At 42.8% G+C, this 22089-nt stretch overlaps 1 protein-coding gene and 1 long non-coding RNA gene across 3 annotated transcripts in view; both read left to right on the plus strand.

Annotated features, from left to right (window-relative positions):
• LOC129620130 (uncharacterized) overlaps positions 1 to 5004 on the plus strand; it is a 32187-nt gene extending 27183 nt beyond the window's left edge. Inside the window, exons 2-3 of the long non-coding RNA XR_008698399.1 lie at positions 3583 to 3765; positions 4941 to 5004. This is a non-coding gene — a long non-coding RNA (uncharacterized LOC129620130). The remainder of the gene's footprint in view (positions 1 to 3582; positions 3766 to 4940) is intronic.
• The window catches only part of UST (uronyl 2-sulfotransferase), a 322187-nt gene extending 301721 nt beyond the window's left edge, over positions 1 to 20466 (plus strand). For both annotated transcript variants that reach the window (XM_055535912.1, XM_055535911.1), the window contains 2 exons: positions 16782 to 17061; positions 18658 to 20466. In XM_055535912.1, coding sequence (XP_055391887.1) covers positions 16782 to 17061; positions 18658 to 18757 — 380 coding nt within the window. In that variant the 3' untranslated portion in view covers positions 18758 to 20466. The remainder of the gene's footprint in view (positions 1 to 16781; positions 17062 to 18657) is intronic.
• Positions 20467 to 22089: the final 1623 nt, after the last annotated feature.

Below are 22089 nucleotides of genomic sequence, written 5' to 3' on the forward strand. Positions count from 1 at the left end.
CTAAGTAGTGAAATCAATTTTTTTAAAGTATAGTTGATTTACAGTGTTGTGTTATTTTCTGGTATACAGCAAAGTGATTTAGTTATATATATTTATATTTATTATATATATCTTTTTCAGACTCTTATACAGTAGAACCTTGTTGTTTTATTTTATATATAATAGTTTGTATCTACTAAATCTCAAACTCCTAATTTATCTTCCCCCTCCCCTTTCCTCTTTGGTAACCATAAGTTTGTTTTGTTTCTGTTTTGTAAGTAAGTTCATTTGTATCATATTTTAAATTCCACATAAAAGTGGTAACATATGATACTTGTCTTTTTCTTTCTGACTTACTTCCCTTAGATAGATAATCTCTAGGTCCATCCATATTGCTACAAATAGCATTATTTCATTCTTCTTATGACTGAGTAGTATTCTGTTGTATATATTCACCACGTTTTCTTTATCCACTCATCTGTCATATGTCAATGGAAATTTAGGTTGCTTGCATGTCATGGCTATTATAAATAGTGCTGCTATGCACACTGGGGTGCATGTATCTTTTCTAATTAGATTTTTCTCTGGATACATGTCCAGGAGTGGGATTGTTGGATCATATGGTAACTTTGGTTTTTTAAGGAACCTCTGTCCTGTTTTCCATAGTGGCTGTACCAATCTACATTCCCACCAACAGCGTACGAGTGTTCCCTCTTCTCCACACCCTCTCCAGCATTTATTGCTTATGGACTTTTTTTTTTCTTTTTTGCTTATGGACTTTTTAATGATGGCCATTCTGACCAGTGTGAGGTGGTGATACCTCATTGTGGTTTTGAGTTGCATTTCTCTAATAACTAACAACGTTAATATTTCTTCATGTTCCTATTGGCCATCTGTCTTCTTTGGAAAAACGTCTATTTCAGTCTTCTGCCCATTTTTTGATTGGGTTATTGATTTTCTTAATATTGAGCTGTTTGCATATTTTCTTTTAATTAAGCCCTTGTCTGTTGCATCATTTGCAAATATTTTCTCGCAGTCCGGAAGTTGTCTTTTCATTGTTTATGGTTTCCTTTGCTGTGCAAAAGTTTATAAGTTTGATTGGGTCCTATTTGTTTATTTCTGCTTCTATTTCTTTTGCCTTGGGATACTAACCTAAGAAAACATTGCTATGATTTATGTCAGAGAATGTTTTGCCTATGTTCTCTTCTAGGAGTTTTATGGTGTTCTGTCTTATGTTTAAGTCTTTGAGCCATTTAGGATTTATTTTTGTGTATAGTGAGAGGGTGTGTTCTAACTTCATTGATTTACATGCAGCTCTCCAGCTTTCCCAACACTACTTGCTGAAGAGACTGCCTTTTCTCCATTGTATAGTCTCGCCTACTTTGTTGAAGGTTGCTTGACCATTAGTGTGTAGGTTCATTTCTGGGCTCACTATTCTGTTCTGTTGATCCATATGTCTGTTTCTGTGCCAATACCATGCTGTTTTGAAGACTGGGAGGGTTATGCCTTCATCTTTGTTCTTTTTCCTAAGTCAATTTAATAATATTAATTTGATTTTGTTAGCCTGTTAAAAAATTATTGGCTGTCAAATATTTTTACAAAGCCCTTTGTTACTTAGGAAGATCACTGGCATGCTATGATTAAAGGCTGTGGATATCAATAAGCTTAAAAACATTCCATGCTAATGTTCAGGGTCATATTTCATTCATTTAAAATTGTGGCATTTTTTACTATTTGCTGTGTTCATTTTTATGTCTAAAGACCTATCCTGTATGTGGAGTAGAGATTTCCATGACAGTTATGAAAATGACTTTATTCACCACCTGCTGCCATAAGGCACAAGCTTGAGTGTCAACTGTTTTCAACTATTTGACAGCGTATGTCAATGTATTTATCATACATTGGGAAAAATTAGTCATTCATATATCTATCTAACCAGGGGATGAGCTAACGGTGTCGTTATTGTTCAGTCGCTCAGTCGTGCTAGACTCTTTGCAACCCCAATAGACTGCCTTACACCAGGCTTCCCTGTCCTTCACTATCTCCCAGAGTTTGCTCAAACTCATGTCCATTGAGTCAGTGATGCCATCAATGGTGTTGTATAGAACTAGAAACTGATTCCCTCATAAACATTCTAAGTAGATATAAAGAATTATGTGCTCAGTTGCAATCATTAACTTCTCAAAGAATCAGATCTGAATACCTCAGGGAATGCACAGAGGTCACGAGGGCCTAAAAGCCTTCAGTGATCCTCAGGGTACTGTCCTTTCAGCCCCAGATTGCTAGAATTGGAGCTTATGTTTAGTGCCAGTTTTGGACCATCAGGCATGGCAACCAGAAACACAGGTATGAGGATCTTTGGGCTGAGCCTAGCCATGATCACTGCTGGGGGCTTTAGAGAGAGAACGGTGGATCGTATGCCACTACCTATCACTCCTGCCAGAGCACCAGCAACACTTGGGGGCAGGAGTGACTCCCTGCGCAAATACCACCCTATTCCATCATGCCCAGCGGCTCTCCACCTCCTGCTGCTTTGGACTTGGTGGGATTAAAAAAAAAGGGGGAGAAACAGAAGTTCTTATGATCCAGAGGGTTCTGCAACACTCAGAAAAGAAGAGTGAGATTAAGTCTAACTGAAGAAGAACCAAAGCTCTTTCCCTCAACTTCATTTCCAGCAAACCAAGCCTTCATTTCTTCAGTTCAGTTTAGTTCAGTCAATCAGTGGTGTCCAACTCTTTGTGACTCCATGGACTGCCAGGCTTCCCTGTCCATCACCAACACACAGAACTTGCCCAAATTCATGTCCACTGAGTCAGTGATACCATCCAACCATCTCATCCTCTGTTGTCCCCTTCTCCTCCTGCCTTCAGTCTTTCCCAGCATCAGGGTTTTTTCCAAGGAGTCAGTTCTTTGCATCAGATGGCCAAAGTATTGGAGTTTCAGCTTCAGCATCAGTCCTTCCAATGAATATTCAGGACTGATTTCCTTTAAGATGCACTGGTTGGCTCTCCTTGCAGTCCAAGGGACTCTCAAGAGTCTTCTCCAACACCACAGTTCAAAAGCATCAGTTCTTCAGCTTTTCTTCTTCATTTCTTATCTCAAGTAAAACCCAAAAACTGATGATTGAGTTAAGTAGTATTATTAAATTAGAATCCTTTTTTGGTAGAAATGGTACAGTTTTCATGGAGTAACATGCTAACTTTACGACTTTGATCTTCAACCCCATCATCTCTGTGATCTTCAACCCCATCATCTCCATGAGCTCATAGCTAAAGGAGGTTATAGGCATACTAGCACTGTCTTTATGGTCTCTTGCAATTCCAGATGCTACTGGGGCCAAAAGTGACCCCAATGCTTAATGGAAGAGCTAATGAATCCATACAGGTTTTATTTTTAAAACCTGCTATTTTAGGTGAATTTCAGTAGATTTATCTAGTAATGGAAAAGGGAGTAAGGCAGTAACGACAAGAGAAATGTGAATCAGAACCATGGAACTTGCAAACACTTGAAATGCTCAGCCTTTTGCAAAGGTACAGAAACTTTGCTACTTTATAACATTTGATGGGTCAGAAAGTGTCAGTGATTTTCCTCTCTTCTCCACAGAGAAAGGTGAGGGAAAGCAGGACATTTTAAAACTGAACCGGGGACGCCTAGTTTCTCTTCATGAGAACCCTCAGCCTCCACAGAAACTCACAAGACATCTTAATGAAGAAACTCGGGACCTTAGACTCTGAGCTGTGAGGGCTGCGAGCAGGGCAGCCAGGAGGTTACCTCAGCTCGGACCAAGTAAATAAATCATTTGGTAAAAGCCATTAAAGGGAAAGGTTACTGGAAAGTCATAAATGAACCAGCCTGTCTATGGCTGGTTTTGCTAGAAACCATTTGAAATTTTTAAAATGTTTCTCTGGGTATGATTTAAGAAGAGGACCATGACATAACTAACCAGTTTCTATTATTATATCAAAATAAGGTAAAAAATAAATATGGTATGGATTCAATTCATTTATTCAATTTTATGCCATTAGGTTGTTGTTTTTAGAACATCGTGAAACTTCATTTCATGCCCCAAGAAAACTAAAATGTAATGGGTTACAGCTTTTCTGTTTGTTGATTTTTCTCCTTCAAACATCTTTGATTTTCCATCCTTTGAATAGATATTTTTTCCATGTCTTACATGTCATTCAAATTATTCTTTTTTCCTGTCTCCCACTTCACCTGTCTCTCAGACAGTTTCTAAAGTGAACCAGGACTGACAGAACTTAATGATACCTATGAACACTTTCTAGAAACATTAGCATCCCTTTCTTGGCTGCTTCTAATGCACCAGCATGGGCTCTCCAGCATCGTGTGCACGTCTGCTCTATCGTGTCCGACTCTTTGCAACCCCATGGACTGTAGCCCGCTAGGTTCCTCTGCCCATGGAATTTTCCAGGCAAGAATACTGGAGTGGGTTGTCATTTCCTCCTCTAGGGGATCTTCCCAACCCAGGGATCGAACCTGTGTCTCTTACATCTCCTGCATTGGCAGGCGGGTTCTTTACCAGCTGAGTTACTGGGATTCTTTTTAGTTCTCCCCTTGCCTCCCGTCTTACCAAAGAGGAAATCTGGAGCTCAACAACACAATTTCAGGCTCGTGTCACATCCAAACCGGCAGCTTGTCCTCTCTCTCCCTTCCACTGAACATCACAGGTTTCTGCAGCTTCTCACAGCCATTAGCCAGGGAAGTTTGTGTCCCCACTGACCATCTTTGTTTATAAGCCACTAACTGTCAACGCCTGTTATTGTTCCTCTTCTCCTCTTCATATGTCAGAAGAATGAAAGAACTTAATTTTTCTCATCAGAAGACGTTTACATTTCTATTCTACCTCAATAGATATACTTCTCCCCCACTATCTGTTTCTAATAGCAGCTTCTGCCCAAAAGCAATTAATCATTTAAATATCTTCTCTTGGAAACTTGCAGCGAATGTAGCCCACCATCTTTCAAATCGACTCATTGGAAAAGAGCCTGATGCTGGGAAAGATTGAAGGCAAAAGGAGAAGCGGGTGGCAGAGGATGAGATGGTTAGATAGCATCACCAACACAATGGGCATAAATTTGAGCAAACTCTGGTAGATGATGGAGGACAGAGGAGTCTGGCATGCTGCAGCCCATGAGGTCGCAAAGAGTTAGACATGACTTAGCGACTGAGAAACAACAATCATCTTTCATAGGCAAGTTCTAGTTACAAAGACAAGTTTCTATCACAATCAAACCTTTCAAAAAGATACTTTGAGAAATGTATTGTTTTATGCTCAGATTACATTTGTAAATTTTAACTTCTTTAACATTCTTACAGTATTTAAGTGTTCACAGCAAATATTTACCACTGTTCTTCAAAGTAATAGCCATGGTACCCAGGCATTTTCCCTGAAGGTGGTCTTATACCTTCTGGTATTAGCTTGTCAATTTCAGACCTTCCTTAAGTAAACAAATGGATGTCCTCCATACAAATGGACAGTGGCCATTTCATCTGCAAAGCAATCTGGGCCTTTTAGATATTCATACTGTCTTGCAGAGCATGCAGTCGAAAATCTGATCTAAGAGGAGGAGACAAAGCTGTTAATTCACATCCTCCTAAAACCTGGTACTACCAGTGTGCTATCAGTTACCCAGATAAACTAATTTTAAAGTAACATTGTAAATTCTCTCAGTGGAATTAACGGCATCCTTGGAACTTCACTTCAGGCTTTCCTGACTTGGATATGGTTATTTTGAGTAGCACCTTTTATTAACCTAACTTTTTAGTGCCTGAGCAAGAGGTTAAATATCTCGCTTATCGACGTGCTTGTCTTCCATGTAACAGCTACTTCATTCAAAGTCCTTCAAGGGTTTATCAAAATCTCACCATGTTTAACATTCCAAAGAAAACATCCAAGTTGCTTGTTCTTGGGACTCACCTTAAGTTCACTCATCAAGACTGATCACTGTGATAAATATAACGCTAAAACAACAATGAGAATGAATTAGACCATATTGTGCTGAGAAAATTTATCTAGAATTAATGATAAAGCAAAAGTTACATTCTGAATATGTAGTTTATAGAGTCCAAGAATGAGGAACTACTCATCATATGGTAAAATTTACTAAGAATTTTTGTGCACTAAACCATAGCACTCCCATATTAAATGCTATGCTTAAGGACTGTCTATTGTCACGGATACTAGGTACAAGATCTTCAAAAAGTCCTATGCTTTTTAGGTCTTTAGTTAAGTTATAGTTGGGTTGACACTGTGTAAAGTTAAAGAAAATGTCTTAAAATATAGGAAAACTACATTACACAAATTTCAGGGTCTTTGACAAAAGAGCTGTCAAAATTGAAGACATCAGCTATCAGAAGAAGATTCACTACTCAATATCTAAAGCTACCATCTGTTTTAGGGAGACATGCAGAAAGGCACATGATCACTTATGAACATGGATGTTTATGTCATATTGTTCAGTCGCATAAACTGTAAAACAACTCAGCTATGTAACAATAGCAAACCAGCACGTGACCTATACGGCATCCATAAAATGGAGCACACAAACACATTGCAGGGGATTCCCTGGATGTCAGTAGTTAGGACTCAGTGCTTTCACTGCTGAAAGCTCAAGTTCAATCCCTGGTCGGGGAACTAAGATCCTTCAAAGCCATGCAGTGCAACCAAAATATATACATATATATATTGCAAAATATGACTTGGAATAATTAATACTGTAGGTAAATCCTTGTCATCAGTTAAGTTTTAAAAGACTGTAAAACTAAATAAACAGTGTAGCAGAGATCTATTTGATAACTCATATACATAAATAAGAAAAAGATTAGAAGGATATATAGTACTACAATAAATGTGAGGATATAAAATCACTTCATCTACTTACTCTTTTTCCAAAATCTATATATTTGCATATGTGTGTATGTATATATATGTTAGTATGTATACATATGGTTTGTATATACTATGTATATCATAACTAGAAAAATGAATTTTTAAGCTGTAAAAGACTTTTCCAGAAATTGATATTTAAAGCTAAAGGCTTAGAAACTGCACAAGGACTTTATTTTGATCCTATACATAAACAGATAGGTAGCTTGATCTACATGAAACCCTGCTGCTGCTGCTGCTGCTGCTAAGTCGCTTCAGTCGTATCCGACTCTGTGTGACCCCATAGACGGCAGCCCACCAGGCTCCCCCGTCCCTGGGATTCTCCAGGCAAGAACACTGGAGTGGGTTGCCATTTCCTTCTCCAACATGAAACCCTAGAGAAGAAAATAACAGAGAAATAGAAAAATGACACAAAGAAGTATCCTATGGCTGTGTGTCCACCTGTAGTGCAGCAGAGTAACCGTGTGTGCCAGCAGTTACCTTTAACGCCATCAGAGCTAGACTTAGATGAAGCAATGTGTTTGCAGGGGAGGGCCTCTTCCCTGGCAAACGAGAGGAGCATGGGAGTGTGAGTGTGAGTGTGTGTAGAAGACAAGTAGCCTAAGCCTGCCAACAATATACAGACTGTGAGGAAGACAGAGAAGAAACTTGCATATAAAGTAAAAGCAGAATTTATGAGATTGTCAGATGTCAAGACATTCGGACAGAACTACTGGGTCAGTGTTTCTCTTCATCCATTTTGTTCAGATAAATCCATTTGATTCAGCTGCCCTCATCAGTCATTGACAAGGGCTTCCACAATATTGATCCAGATAAAGTAGAAAAGGTAACAAAAATGCATTTCTCAATAAAGGTTTCAAACAGAAAGTCTATTTCCAACATTTTCTTACTATTGCCACAGTAAGTCTTCCAATATTTTTTTTTTTTCAGAAATGTATTTTGAAACAGAAATGTTCAGTTTAATTGTTGCAGTGAAAATAAATCCCTCTGTTGTTGCCATTCTCACGCTCAAGCCAGTATTTTAATGGCAAAATGCTGTGTTGGGGAAAGCATGCGTGTCTAATTGGGTGGGATATCCTTTCAAAGAAATATAGCAGCTTTTTTATGATCTGGGTCATGAGGCCAAAGTTGGGGAGAAAAGAAACAGGAACAAATGCCCTCCACCCGGTGAACAAGGGCAGCAGGAGAGACTGGGGAACTGGGCCAGCTGACCCGGTGGGCACCGGGGAGCCCCTCACCCCCATTACTCGGAGCTCATGAGTGTGTGAACAGGAGAGCAGGGTTGTCTCTTCCAGCCCTGACACATTTCATTCTAAGCTTTGGGATCCGAGTGGGGTTTGACACCATCAGAATCGGCTGGGGTGCTAATTGGAAATAATTGCATTGTGCAGCCAGGTGTTCACTTGGTCGCACAGAAGGACTCAAAGGCAGCCCTCTGCGCCCACCCCTCAGTGGTGCCCCCACGTCTCATCTCTCCTCTGATGCTCCCCTCTGACGGAGCCCTTCCAGGCCTGCAGTAAAGCGAGCATTCTCAGATCTCTTGGGAAGTTGTTGGGTGAATTATACACTTGTTTCTCTCTTTATTGTTTACTTTTCCTCCTCTAGCTGAGAGCCTGTGGTTTCAGCTTTTAGCGGTTCTTACTTTCTGGACTCATTTTTTGTGCTTCAGTTCAGTCACTCAGTCGTGTCTGACTCTTTGCAACCCCATGAACTGCAGCACGCCAGGCCTCCCTGTCCATCACCAACTCCCGGAGTTCACCCAAACTCATGTCCATCGAGTCAGTGATGCCATCCAGCCATCTCATCCTCTGTCGTCCCCTTCTCCTGCCCCCCAATCCTTTGCTTAGTAGATACTTAATGCAGAGGCGATGAATGAGCAGAGGCCAGGCAAGAAAATCCTCCACCACCCACCCCCAGCAACTGAGGGTAAGCGTTGTTGAATTGGCTTTCCCAGACCAAGAACCTGGGAACCCCTCCAGTGGGCAGCCCTCATCTCAAGAGTCCATGGGGTTAGGACACTGCCTGAACAATGTCTCTAGAAACGCATGCTTCCTTGCAGGGCTGCCTGCCTGCTGTCCTCTCAATGGGCCCTCGTGACTCACAAGCCAATTGCTTTTGCTTCCAAAATTCAAAGCAAATCGGAGACATTATAACAAGTCTTAGGACTTCCATGGTGGTCCAGTGGTTAAGGCTCCAAGCTCCCAATGCAGGGGGCTTGGGTTCCATCCCTAGCTGGGGAACTAAGATCCCACATGCTGCAAGCTGTGACCAGAAAAAAAAAAAAAAAGAATCTTTTTTCTCATCCATCAAGGGAGCCCAGAACTTTCAGCCATTAAAAAGAAAAAGAAGTAAATCATGTAACTTTCACTTGGCTACATAGAATCAAGATGTTCTTGAAATTCAAAGTGAGCTCAATTTATTTTTTAATTATTGGTATTTCCAGACCTGGAAAGAAGATTGCAAAAAAAAAAAAAATCCCTCTGTTGATTTTACCAACCCCAGGCTCCTAGTCAGCCATGAAGCGCTTTTTGTTCTTTTTTCCCCTAATTGCCTTACCTCCGAGAAGTTGGTCTTAACATGCCATCCATCATCCCAGTGGCAAATCAGACGTGGCCGTTTCAGCCAACACACTGCTGCGAGCCACAGTGACACACATTCATTTCCGGTGCAGGCAGCTGCACTGGAGCCGCCTGTGTTTGAACTGTGTGGCCTCCCTGTGTAATTCAGGAAATGAGTTTACTCTATCTGTGGCGAGCATCATGTTCACCCGGTTTGGGGAGCAGCCGGCAGGGCGTGGGGCTTGGCAGCACTCCCTCATGCTGGTTAATGCCCCAGCCCCACTCCACCTGACCTTGACTTTCATCACACCTGCCACCCAGAAAAGTATACCTCTTCCCTTGGGTGCTGGGAATGTCTGGATGTTCTCTAACCTGAGATGTGTAAACCCCAGTTCACTTTTTAAAAGAGCAGGGCTTCTTGGTGGATCACCTCTCAGCTCCCCTGAAGCTGAAGAACTGATGCCTGTCTTTCAATAATGCTTTTTCCCCCACAGTGGTAAAACGTGGCCCCACATCTGGTTGTTATTCAATTTGTATTCATTGCTTTTGCCCATCATCTCTGCTGGACCAGGTTCAGACAAACTCAGATTGTTGGGGCGAGGGGGCTTTGGTAGGTGTGTATTTACTTCAGTCAAGGGAGGGGATGCCAGAACCAGCCCAGGATCAGAAAAGATGGCAAGTCTGCGGTGAGGTTTTCTTATTTTGCATATGGTGAACCATCTTGGAGGTCATAAAGCAAGGCCTCTGTCCTCTGGTGCAGCAGCTGGGTTTACACAGTATTTCCAGATTGTTTATTTTGGCCCAGAGCCAGGGCGACATCGTTTTTCCATTATGCTCGTTTGACAGATGAAGAGGGGTGGGGAGGGAGACTTCACAGGGCAGGTCTGTGATTTCCTTGTTATTTACGTTAGAGGGACTTTTAAGAGTTCTGAAGATTATGAACCAGTCCAAATATAATGTCAGTATGGCAACGCTAGAAAGAGTCACTGCTTTTGCAAAAATCTACATCATGGGCAGTAAAGTAATATCCATGGATGACCTCAGCTTGTGGCCCTGTTGGGTGCATAGTTAGTCACTGTTCAATCTTGCATACAGACAGGTTGCTGGTAAATGATATTTAGCATTACATTTTAAAAAGTTAAGGGCTTTCCTAGTGGCTCATATGGTAAAGAATCCAATACCTGCCAATGCAGAAGACCTGGGTTCTACCTCTGTGTTGGGAAGAGTCCCTGGAGAAGAGAATGGCTACCCACTCCAGTATTCTTGCCTGGAGAATTCCACGGACAGAGGAGCCTGGTGGGCTACAGTCCATGGGGTCACACAGAGTCAAACGTGACTGAGCAACTAACACACACTCACATACAAAAAAGTTAAGTTCTCAGTGTTTGCTTGGCAGTGCCCTGGGAGAACAATGAGGAAACCTAACCTGCTTGCCTTCGACTGGCAGGCATCCTATGCAGACAGGAGCACTTGGTGCTGAATGGAGCCTTTCCAAGGTCATTGTGGAAGTTGTCCTTTGCAGTCCTTTCCCTGAGGATACCCTCAGTGGGCTGGTCTGCAGTTCTTCCCCCAGGGAGCGTGCAAGACTAGCCAAAGAGCCACAGATTAAATTATGTTCACAGCAAGCCCTTTGCGCTTGGGTCAAGTGCATGTGATCTGAATGGATGTTTTCCTTCTAAATGAAACATTTTCTTTTGCTGTTGGAGAACTAGCAATTAAAAAGTACCCCCAAATGATGACAAATTAAGTAATTGAACAACATTAGTATAGAAAAATTAGGTCATAAAGATGTTTTATTGCCCCAACAGTGTTTGGATTTTTTTAACGAATGACTGTAAATAATACATGTGACATAAACTCATTAGCCACAAGGTCATGGTGTGTATTATATGTTTCTGCATAGGTATTAATGTTTGTAGTAAAAGTCCCTTATTGCAACATTTCTTATTCAGTCACTAAGTCGTGTCTGACTCTTTCAACCCCATGGACTGCAGCACACCAGGCTTCCCTGTCCTTCACTATCTCTTGGAGTTTGCTCAGATTTATGTCCACTGAGTTGGTGATACCATCCAATCATCTCATCCTCTGTCATCCCCTTCTCCTGCCTTCAATCTTGAGATGACATCCAACCATCTCATCCTCTGTCATCCTCTGAGAAGAGATTCCTGTCTTCAGTCTTTCTTCACATCAGGTGGCCAAAGTATTGGAGCTTCAGCATCTGTCTGTCCAATGATATTCAGGGTTGATTTCCTTTAGGATTGACTGGTTTGATCTCCTTGATATCCAAGTATCTGAGCAAACTCTGGGAGATCGTGAAGGACAGAAAAGCCTGGCGTGCTGCAGTACACGCTGTCAAAGAGTTGGACGCGACTTAACACCTGACCACCAACAATGAAATGATCTGTCACCATAACACAGCGTTCTCCAGTGGAGTGGCTCAGAAAAGCAAATAATGCTGCCTTTCCTGAAGGACCTGTGAGCCTAACCTCCCCTATCAGCCTACCCTAGAGAAATTTGATTTCTAGACATGGAAAGTTTGCTCAGGCAGGACCTTCCACTAAGGAAAGAATTTAGAAAAAAAAAAAAAAAAAAAAAAACATATGTACAGTCAACACCAAAAGTTGCCCTTCGTGTTAATCCAGTCTTACAGATGGATTTAACATACAGGTTTCAAATCAACAAACCTTTATTGAGGGTCGTTATGTGCCAGGCATGGAACTGGGCACTGGGGATCTAAAAATGAAAAAGGCACAGTCTCTTTCAGTCTGAAAACATTTTTGCTGGCTTGCAGGTTTTTCACCAGATCCTCCCAGCCTTACCAAAGCATTCCCCTTGACTTAGAACACTCAAGCCCTTCTTTTCAACCGATGTCCTTAATGCCAGAATACACACAGGGCAAGGAGAAGTGGGTGGTTATAGATTTCCACTCAATTTGGAAATTAACAGCCAGTGATGAAGCAAAAAGGTGCTAGACTGGGAATCAGAAAGCTCAATTTCTAGTTTCAGGACAGTCACTCATGCAACCTTGAACCAGTCCTGTGACCTCTTGTGTCTTCAGGTTAAATGGGTTGTTGTGAGGATAGTGAAAACACGCTAATCCACAGAGCTCTATGCACATGAAGGGATGCTATTTTGATGGGTTGGGGAAAGAATTCAGGGGAAGGCTGGTTATTGAGCTGTTTATGCCACTTTTTATAAAGCTTTAATAATGCAGAGAGCTGACTCAACTCAGCAGTCTTCCAACCAACCTTATTGTATAGTCCGGGGGTTTTTTGTCTCTGCCAGCAGTGGATGATCAACTGCAGAATTTTCTGTTACTGGGGGTCGGCAGTGTAGAAAGGAGTCCCCATTCAGAGCCACTTCTCAGTGAGAAGCCAGAACTTGGGAGCCTAGAAGAGTTTGTCCTCACACAGTCCTGACTCTATGGCTGACTTTGGACATGTCTGTAAGGAAAAAAAACCATCCTTCTTTTGCTATTCAAATAAAGACATCAGAAGTTGTTTTCTGTTTGCTTGTTTATTTGCCCTTCTGATCATTTCACAGCTCAAAACCAGTGCCTACTTTGAGGAAATTTTCAGCAATTATTATGATTTAATGGGTCTTCTTTGGCCAATCCCTCAAGGTAAATAAGAAAAGTGAAAAAAAAAAAAATTAAAAGCCTCCTGAAACCACAGCTTTCCTTTGCCAAAATGTATTTATTAATTAAAGGACAGAGTCAGAAAAACATGACCTAGCCAGCACTGTCATTCCCAAAAGGCAACTGAACCACAAAGCTAAGCACTAGAATTTATAGACTCCAGTGGGAGCTGAAAATTCCCAGATGTGAGGGTACACCCAGCATGCATGGGTCTCTTGAGGGTTTCCTATGAAGCACGCTCAGATACTGCCTTTGTCTCCTCTTGGCTGTGTCTGCACCTCACAGACACAGCCAAGCCTTCTTCAGGTCTGACTATACCCTCTTCCTTCTGTTGGTTTCTCTTCCTTCACTCCACAAGCATGAGTGGAGGGCGCTGTGTTTCCCCAGGTGCTGAGCTGAAAGTGCAGGGATAGAGGGGGTACCACCCCTCTCCAGATGTTCTCAGCATAACAGGCTCCATTAGAAGAGCAGCTAGGTGGAACTGGTGGAAGACAACAAATCCAGGGAAATTTCTTTTTGAAGTTGCAAGGTGGCTCAGAGGCCTCCTAAAAGTTTTCCATCTTTTGGAAACATACACACACACACATGCAGAGATGTACCCGATACATTTAGGCTGGCCCACATAGCAGACCTACATGATCGAATAGTTATAGTAGTTATGAAAGAGCCAACTGAGGACTTCCCTGGTGGTCCAGTGGTTAAGACTCTGCGATTCCACTGCAGGGGACTAAAGTTTGATCCCTGGCCCAGGAAACTAAGATCCTGCATACTGCATGGCATGGCCAAAAAATTTTTAATAAAAACTTAAAAAACAAAACCAAAGTCACCGCACTTGAAAAAGAGTGCTTCTTTAAAAAAGAGACCCAACTCCATGTGGAGTACTTAAGACAAGCTCACTGGGCTTGGTCCCTCTACTAGGGGGTTCTGACCAAGGTGAGGAAACACTGATGCCATGAAACCAACCAGAGGGAAATGCCCTGTCTGCCCCCGTGGTGAGCAGGCCCACGAGCTTATACTGTGAGCTCCGTCGAACCATAAGAAATATGAAGGGTTAAGAATTTGGGCTCAGTAGTCAGACTGTCTCAGACCCAACTTGTGGCTTCTCCAGTTACCAGCTGTGTGACCTGGAGCCAAGGTACCAAATTCCAATGTCACATCTGTAAAATGGTGATAATAAGAGAGCCTGCCTCACTTTGGAAAGATTAAATGCATGTTAGATAACTTAACAGTCCTTGCACTGAAAAAGTACTCAGAAATGCCTAAAGATGATAATGATGATAAAGTCACATTCACTCCTGGTAACTCCTATGCCTGGTACAGAAAACTCACTCCATAAATGCAGAAAGTAAGGAACAAGGGTGACATAAATACACAAACGAGGATAGGACACACGAATGAGCTCAAACTAGAGCCTTAATTTGGACACAAAGCACTTGCTTCCTAGGTTTCTGTAACTCAGAATTCAAAACCTTTTAATTAGAAGCCTAAAATCCAAATTTCTATAGCAGCCAGGCAGGTAACGTAAAAGAATGAACTGACGTTTAGAGTCTGAGACAAAATGGGGAGCTGTGACCTTCAGCAGTGAGGGGTAGCCCTGCTCAGCTCCAGAAGAATATCACCTCACTTTGAGAGAAGCCAGAAATCCAGACTTCCTTGTGAAATAGACCAAATCTTAAAACAACTAAGTCAATTTCTTTTAAAAAAAAATTACCCTCAGGTCAAATAACACATAGCCCGCCAGTCAGATCTCAGACTGCCCGCTTGCCTCCCCTGCCTTAATGGAAGCTGCTCTGTATTTGAGTCTTCTTTTGAAATGTTTGCCAGGGGACCCATGAGACGTGAGCGCCTCAACGTCATCTCTGGGGTCCTGCTTCTCAAAAGATCCACGTAGAGTTAGTTCTCCACTTCATGATGGTTATGCTCGACAGTATATACCCACTTAACGAGGGCCGCCTCACTCCCCAAAGGATGCTGATAATAAGTACGGATTTTTAAAGCATGATTGTTTTCTGGTTGAAATAACAACAGTCTCCAAAAATTCCTAACAACTTCCTCTAGTGCTGCTATTACGGCAATCTGGAGAGAGGCTGATTCCATAGTTCACGTAGCTTTGTTTTGTTTGGAGGGAAAGTCTGGCATTTTACAAAAATGTAGAACACTTAGCACTGGAATGACTTTTCCATAGCGCTGATTATTGTAGAGCAAGACACTTAACCATATGTCTTCGAAATGTGATTTTAAAAATTCTCTGCTAACCATAAAAGGCAAACTGCCCTCTAGTCTTTCCATATGAAGGTGATAATTTTCTGCAGGCTCACAAAAGCTGCATGGGTTGTAGCCCAGTACTTAGGGGAAACCTCATCACAAATGAGAAACCTGGGCTCCAATTCAGCTCTGTCGCTTACTCACTAGCCATGACCTTGGGCAAGTCATTTAATTTTCAAGAGCTTCTATTTCCCCATCTGCAAGACAGAGGCCATGACACCCCACAGGCTGATTGGGAATATTAAATAAAATAGCATACATATGGGCATGATCCAAACCCATAATAGATATTTGCCGTCCGTGCTGATTGCATCTGAATCTCTGCTGCTCCTGCCACAAAATAGCACTCCTGCTTTTTTATTTATTTATTTTTTTAGCACTCCTATTTCTGACCATGAACTGACCCCTTGGCAATGTCATTTACCTTCCTATTATTTGGCAGCTCTGTGGAAAACAAAAGGACTGAGAAGCTATAACTGTTTCATATAAACTTTAGGTTCTGTGTCCACAGTGGTTATGAAAACTAGAGGGTGTGGGACTGAATGATACCGGTCAGAGAGGAAGGAAGGGAGTAGGGAAGAGGCAGGACCGGAGCCCTGGGAGCACTAACATGGAAGGGACAGACAGGGGATGAGCCCAGGGCCTGGAGCACTGAAGGAGCAATCAAGAGCCCAGGACCACCAGGGAAACACTCCTGCAGACGCCACAGGAGGGCAGTTCCAAGATGGCGTGTGTGGCCTTTGGTGCTGTGAGGTCATGCTAAGAAGTCCTGGAAGGCCTGAAAGATGCCACTGAGTTGTCAACAAGGGAGCAAGAGCAATCTGACTGGACTGGAGCACTGAGGGGACAGAAACCAGGTTTTGATGAGTCCTGTCGTGTCTACATGTTGAAAATCTGGTGACGACAAATTTAGACAACTGACCCTTCCCTGGCAGCTCAGCTGGTAAAGAATCTGCCTGCAATGCAGGAGACCTGGGTTCTATCCTTGGGTCAGGAAGATCCCCGGGATGTCCATATTTTCAAATTAAAAAAACCAAGGCGATTAGAAAGTGGCGAGACAGCCTTTTTCTGTGCTTCCTTCTGAAAGGAACAGGAAATAAAAGATGAAAAGCAGGTAGATCTTGCTGCTCAAAAGACTGTATCACATACAGTTAGCCCCGAATCCTGACCGAGTTCCATCAGTTCACATCTCGCCAAAGGGATGTTAGCTAGCTGAGGTGTAGGCATCTTGTGTTGATAGTAACGCCTAGAATACGACGAAATCTTTCCCAGCATTGCTGGGCAGCCACTTTTCCCTTCTAGTCCTGGTATGTTGGTTGAGTCTCTTCCCTTGGGAGCTGCCAGGGTCACCAGGTAACTCAGGAGCTCACCACCATCCTCTCTAAGCCGGGACATTGCAGACTGTGGCTCACGTGCAACCCCGCTTCTTTTCCAGAGCATAGGAAACTTGGAAACATGACTGTGACCGTCAAGAAGACCGTCCCCTCTCCCGAGGCCGTGCAGATTCTCTACCAGCGAATGAGATACGAGTACGAGTTCTACCACTACGTCAAGGAGCAGTTCCACCTGCTGAAGCGCAAGTTTGGACTCAAGTCTCGCGTGAGCCACCCGCCGTTGAGACCCCAGTTCTTCATTCCGACCCCACTGGAAACGGAGGAGCCAATCGATGATGAGGAACAGGATGATGAGAAGTGGCTCGAAGATATTTATAAGAGGTGATGCCAGTGCTGTGTTGCCTCCAGTGGCTTAATCTCCCTTTCCAGAAAGTTTGTGTGTGTGTGTGTGTGTGTGTGTGTGTTGGGGGAAGAAAAAATCCTTAAGGGACGAAATTAATGCTTCACAGCATTAAAAAGAACAAACGTTCCCACAGGTTGGGGTCATTGGGAGATGCCCGGTTTTGCGGGTTTTATTTGTTTTAATTATATTCTGTGTTTTTCTGGCTCCTTGGGTCCTTCCCAGGTACATTAGACTGCTCCATCACAAGGCATCTTGTCATAAAATAGCTTTTCTTCCCCTAGTATAAATGAGAGAAGAGGGAGAAATAGAGCCTACAGCCCAGTAACTCATCATTTGTCACCTGTAAAAGTATTACCTCAGTGGTTGAAAATGTCCAGACTTGTATATTTCAGTAAAAACACAAAACCACTGCAGACACCCAGGAAGCCTACTCTAGAAGGCTCTAAGAGGAAACGGTAAGACAGATAAGGACATCAGAAAGGGACGATGTCCCTGGATAAGTGATTTCTGCCCACACGGGTAGAATTCTGCCCCTGGTCCATCTCGGGGGACACTTTCACCCAGAGCAGCACATGCACATGTATTGTCTCTGAAAGAGCAAGTCGGCTTCTGCCACACCCTCAATCAGGCCAGAGCCTTGAGTACTTCTCAAGGTCAAAGTGCGTGGCAGGCTCCATTGAGACATTCTGTTCACAAGCTCCATTCTGCCAGACTTCAAAGTAGCATAGCCGGGAAAAGAATTTGTTGGCTGTGTAAGGAAGAGCATAGGCAAGACAGATGGACTCTGAAGGACATGTGGTCTAGGAAAATGGCATGACTGTGTCCTTTCTCCCTGGTACAAAACATCTCTCATCAGCATTGTTTTACCTGGAAATCCAGGAACTGATTGTAGCTCTGAGACTTGACTCCTGTGGCCTAAGTTCTAAGCCTGACCACAGACAGGGCATGACCTATCAGGCACACCCCTGGCCAGCAGGGTCCCAAGTAGCTGGTACCTTTCACCTTCTGGTCCCTTAAGAGGTACATGTTTTGGGTGGAAGGTGATACTGAGTTCTGTGCAAGCAGCAGTCAAACTGAAGTCCACTTATTATGGAAGCAGCTCCCTCCTGAGAAGCTCTTACTAGGACGTCAGTAAGAAAAGCAGGAGCTTCTAGGTAAGAGACTGCTTGGCCAGCTTCATGAGTAAGTGTCTGCCCCCAAGGTAATCTGAGTAGAAACTGGGCAGGCCCACTCCTCTAAAATATCTCCTCCCGAGCCCATTCCCATCACCTGCCTCCTCCGCGATGCCTTGGTTCAATCATCAGCAATCTATTTCTTTGGATTTTGAAATGTCTTCATCTGTGACCATCCCCTTCCCAAAACACGCATACTTCTGGGCAGATAATACATAGTCGGCCTAGAAGCAGCAGTGCAGGGGGTGGGGGCAGGCAGGATACTAGGGACAAATTTTGTCTCCTTCAGGTTTTTTCCCCTAGAGCCAGCCCTTCAGGAGCACTAGCAAAGTGTGAGTTGGGAATACTTCACAGTAAATAAGACTCAGACTTTACACAAGCTACACATTTTCTACTTTTCAGAAACCAACAAGTCTCTCTAGAATTTTTTCTTCGTTCACTAAAATTGGACGGTAGCCAAGATATAAAGCAAGTCATTTGGAACCTGTCAAGTGTGCACTAAAGCTACTTTATCATGAGATGTATTGAGAAGGCTCCACCCCGCAGGAGTCCAGTGAAGGCTGGGACCACAGAGGCACAGAGTCCAGCATTTGGCCACTTGTGAGCCTCCTTTCTGTCTCAGAGAAGTGGGGCAGGAAAGCGATGCAGGGAAATGTGCTTAGAAGAGGAAATATCCTTTGTCCTGTTTAGAGAGCCCAGGGCCCTATTGTTAGGCTTATTTTAAAAGTCAACCCAGAGAACAGCTATCACAGTCAACATAAGAACAAGAGCTGTTGCCTGGTACATCGTGAGTCACTTCTTTGAAATCGCCTGTAAAGAACAATCCTTAGTTTACACACTGTGCAATCCCACTATCTGAAAATAAGGTCCGCTGAGTGTTCTCTGCTGTTGTCAGAACATCAGGACAATTGGTCATCTTTAAAAAATGCATCCTCTTAATCCAAGTGCACGTGAGCACTTCTACCTGTGTGTTCAAAGCAATTATTGTCAGCAGTGATCACTGTAACATCAGAGGCTGACTGATTTACTTACCAGGACTTGATGTCATTTTGCCCCAACAAACAGCCTCTGGGCCCTAGAAGTCAAGGCACTTCATCAGTTTATTTGGCACACACGACAACATTTCTTTGGCCCTGAGCCCAACACAGTTTGTACTTCATGAAATATATTGTACATTTTACATAGTTTAATTTAAAAAATACATTTTAAGCTGGTTGATCTTTGACTGCCTTATTTATTATAACCTTTCAGCACATTCCAAGGTTTTAGTTACTCAGGAAGGAGTTAATTAAAATGATTTTATTTTGGTCTGATGGATGTTTTTTAAAAGGAAAATTATTATTATGAACCTTCAGCCTACTTTCCTTGAGTGCCCTAAAAGTGCTTGTAAATCGTTTTGTTTTTGTGTTTTTTTTTTTTTTAAGAAGAAAGAAAAAATGGTATTTGACATTGATGGAAATTCAAAAGTATATATGGAACTGAAACATTAGCTTAGCTAAAATAAAAGCAATCTGTGTTTGAGATGAAGTGTTCCTTAACTTATTCATTACCCCTGTAAATAAATGAATATAAATAAATTGACATTTTTTTCCCATTCTGTTGATAGCTGGAAATAAAAGTGCCTGCAGATTCTCACTGCCCCCTCAGCCTGCTTAATGGGCCAAAGCTTCTTCCTTAAGATGTGATTTGGGGAAAGATGCATTGCTACAAATCTGGAAATGCTCCTGTAATGACACGAAGCGACTGCTGCTTGTGTGGTCACGTGCCCTGGTTGGCTGGGTGTCAGGGTGCTTGGTTGGAATCTGCAGCCTTGACAGGAGGGATCTACGCTGCCGCCTGTGGTCACATGGGAAGATAAGGCTTGCCATCTCAGGTAGTTTGATGTGTACTCTGATCTCTTTCCCGAGACGTGTAGTGCCTCCACAGCTGGGTGACTCTAACCTCCCAAGATGAGCAGCTTCGGATGCGGAAATGCTCTCCCTGAGAAGTTTCTCTGGGACTTACAGAGACACGGGGAATCTCCATGCTTTCTAGACACTGGACACTCCAGTCCGACTCCACGTGACTGTTTTGTAAAAGAAAAGAACCAGAATCTTGGTACTAAATGAAAGCAAAAATCTGTTAGGGTAAAATATAACATGCTTTACTTCAAGTAAGAATCTGAGAGTCGTAAACAGCAAAGTGATAAGTGGGTACCTTTCTTTATCACTTAATTTGCCTGTAACCCGGTCACGGGCTGTCTGAGCGCACTTTAAAGGCAAAAGGACTAAACAAAACTAAGATTCTGTCCCACTCTGGAGCTGCTGGCGTGGCCTGAGGCTCTTTATAAATGGGCTGTTACCTGCAGGCCTATCCAATGAGCTATTAGGCCTCAAATGAATTTTATAGGTAATGGCAGCATTTCTTAAAAGGCAAAATGATGATCCATAGCCATTCAGGAGAAAGATTCATGTCAAAATGGTGAAACTCCCTTCAAGTAAAAATAAAGATTTATTTTACTAAAATAACTTACTTCCATCTGGTAACAAAGAAAATGATTTTTTTTTAAGTATTTTGAATATCCTGCAAAAGAAAAGGCACGTTTAAGCTAAAACCAGGGTTAAGAATCTGTTTAAATAACACACACACACACACACACACACGGAGCTTCTTTCAGCTCAGAAAGCTCACTGTGGTGTAAACCACTGTATTCGTTTGCTAAAGCTGTCATAACAGAGTTCAGAATGGCTTAAACAACAGACATTTATTTTCTCACAATTCTAGAGGCTGGAAATGTGAGCTCAAGATGTTGGCAGGATTGGTTTCTTCTGAGGCCATGCTCCTTGGCTTACACATGGCCATCTAGTCCCTGTCTTCAGTTGGTCTTCACTCCATGTGCCTTCATGTCTATATCCAAATATCCTCTTTTTATAAGGACCCAGTCTTACTGGATTAAGGCCCACCCTGAAAAGGCCCACCTTGTTTTTAATTTGATCCCTTCTATAAAGACCCCATCTCCAAATATTAATCACATTCTCAGGTACTGTGGACTAGGGGTCCACATATGAATTTCGTGGGGACGCCATTCAGCCCATAACACCCAGATTACAGCAAAAAAGTTAGAGCAGATGAGAGATGCAAGTCCAAAAAATCACAGGCCGCCCCTCCCGCCAGAGCGGCAATAGGATCCTGCAGCGGTCGGGTTCCTCATTTCGCAGACGAGGAAACCAAGATCCAGGTGGAAGATGTAAACACATCACAGGCTAACTTTTTCCACTCATATTAAATAGTTTGATTAACTTTTGAGTATCTACCAAACTAAAACTCTAAAATGGTGAGAGAGCCAGAGTCCATCTGCTGACCTAGCATCAGTAGAAATAAGGCACATTTAGCCACACTCGGTGCCACCTGCCACCTGAAGTCAGCACAGGAGCTGCCCTCTGTGGCTCTGCTGGGAGTTGGAGCTGTAAGATCCTCTTCTCCAGATGGAGGCCCTGTTGGTTACCAAACACTTCAGTCCTCAGAGACTGGTGTCAAAATAAATATTTGAAATCTTTCTCTCTACTCAAGGGACCTGCTGTGCGTGCTAAGTGAATTCAGTTGCGTCATGTCTGACTCTTTACGACCCCATGGACTGCAGCCCACCAGAGTCCTCTCCCCACTGGATGGGGTTCTCCAGGCAAGAATACTGGAGTGGGTCACCATGCTCTCTTCCAGGAAATCTTCCTGACTCAGGGATCGAACCCCCAAGTCTCGTACATCTCCAGCATTGGCAGGCGGTTCTTTACCACTAGCGCCACCTGGGAAGCCCACTCAAAGGACACAGTGGTTCTTGTTTCTGGATAAACAGAGTTG

Source organism: Bubalus kerabau, chromosome 9 (genome assembly GCF_029407905.1).
Source record: "Bubalus kerabau isolate K-KA32 ecotype Philippines breed swamp buffalo chromosome 9, PCC_UOA_SB_1v2, whole genome shotgun sequence".
NCBI classification, from domain to species: Eukaryota; Metazoa; Chordata; class Mammalia; order Artiodactyla; family Bovidae; genus Bubalus; species Bubalus kerabau.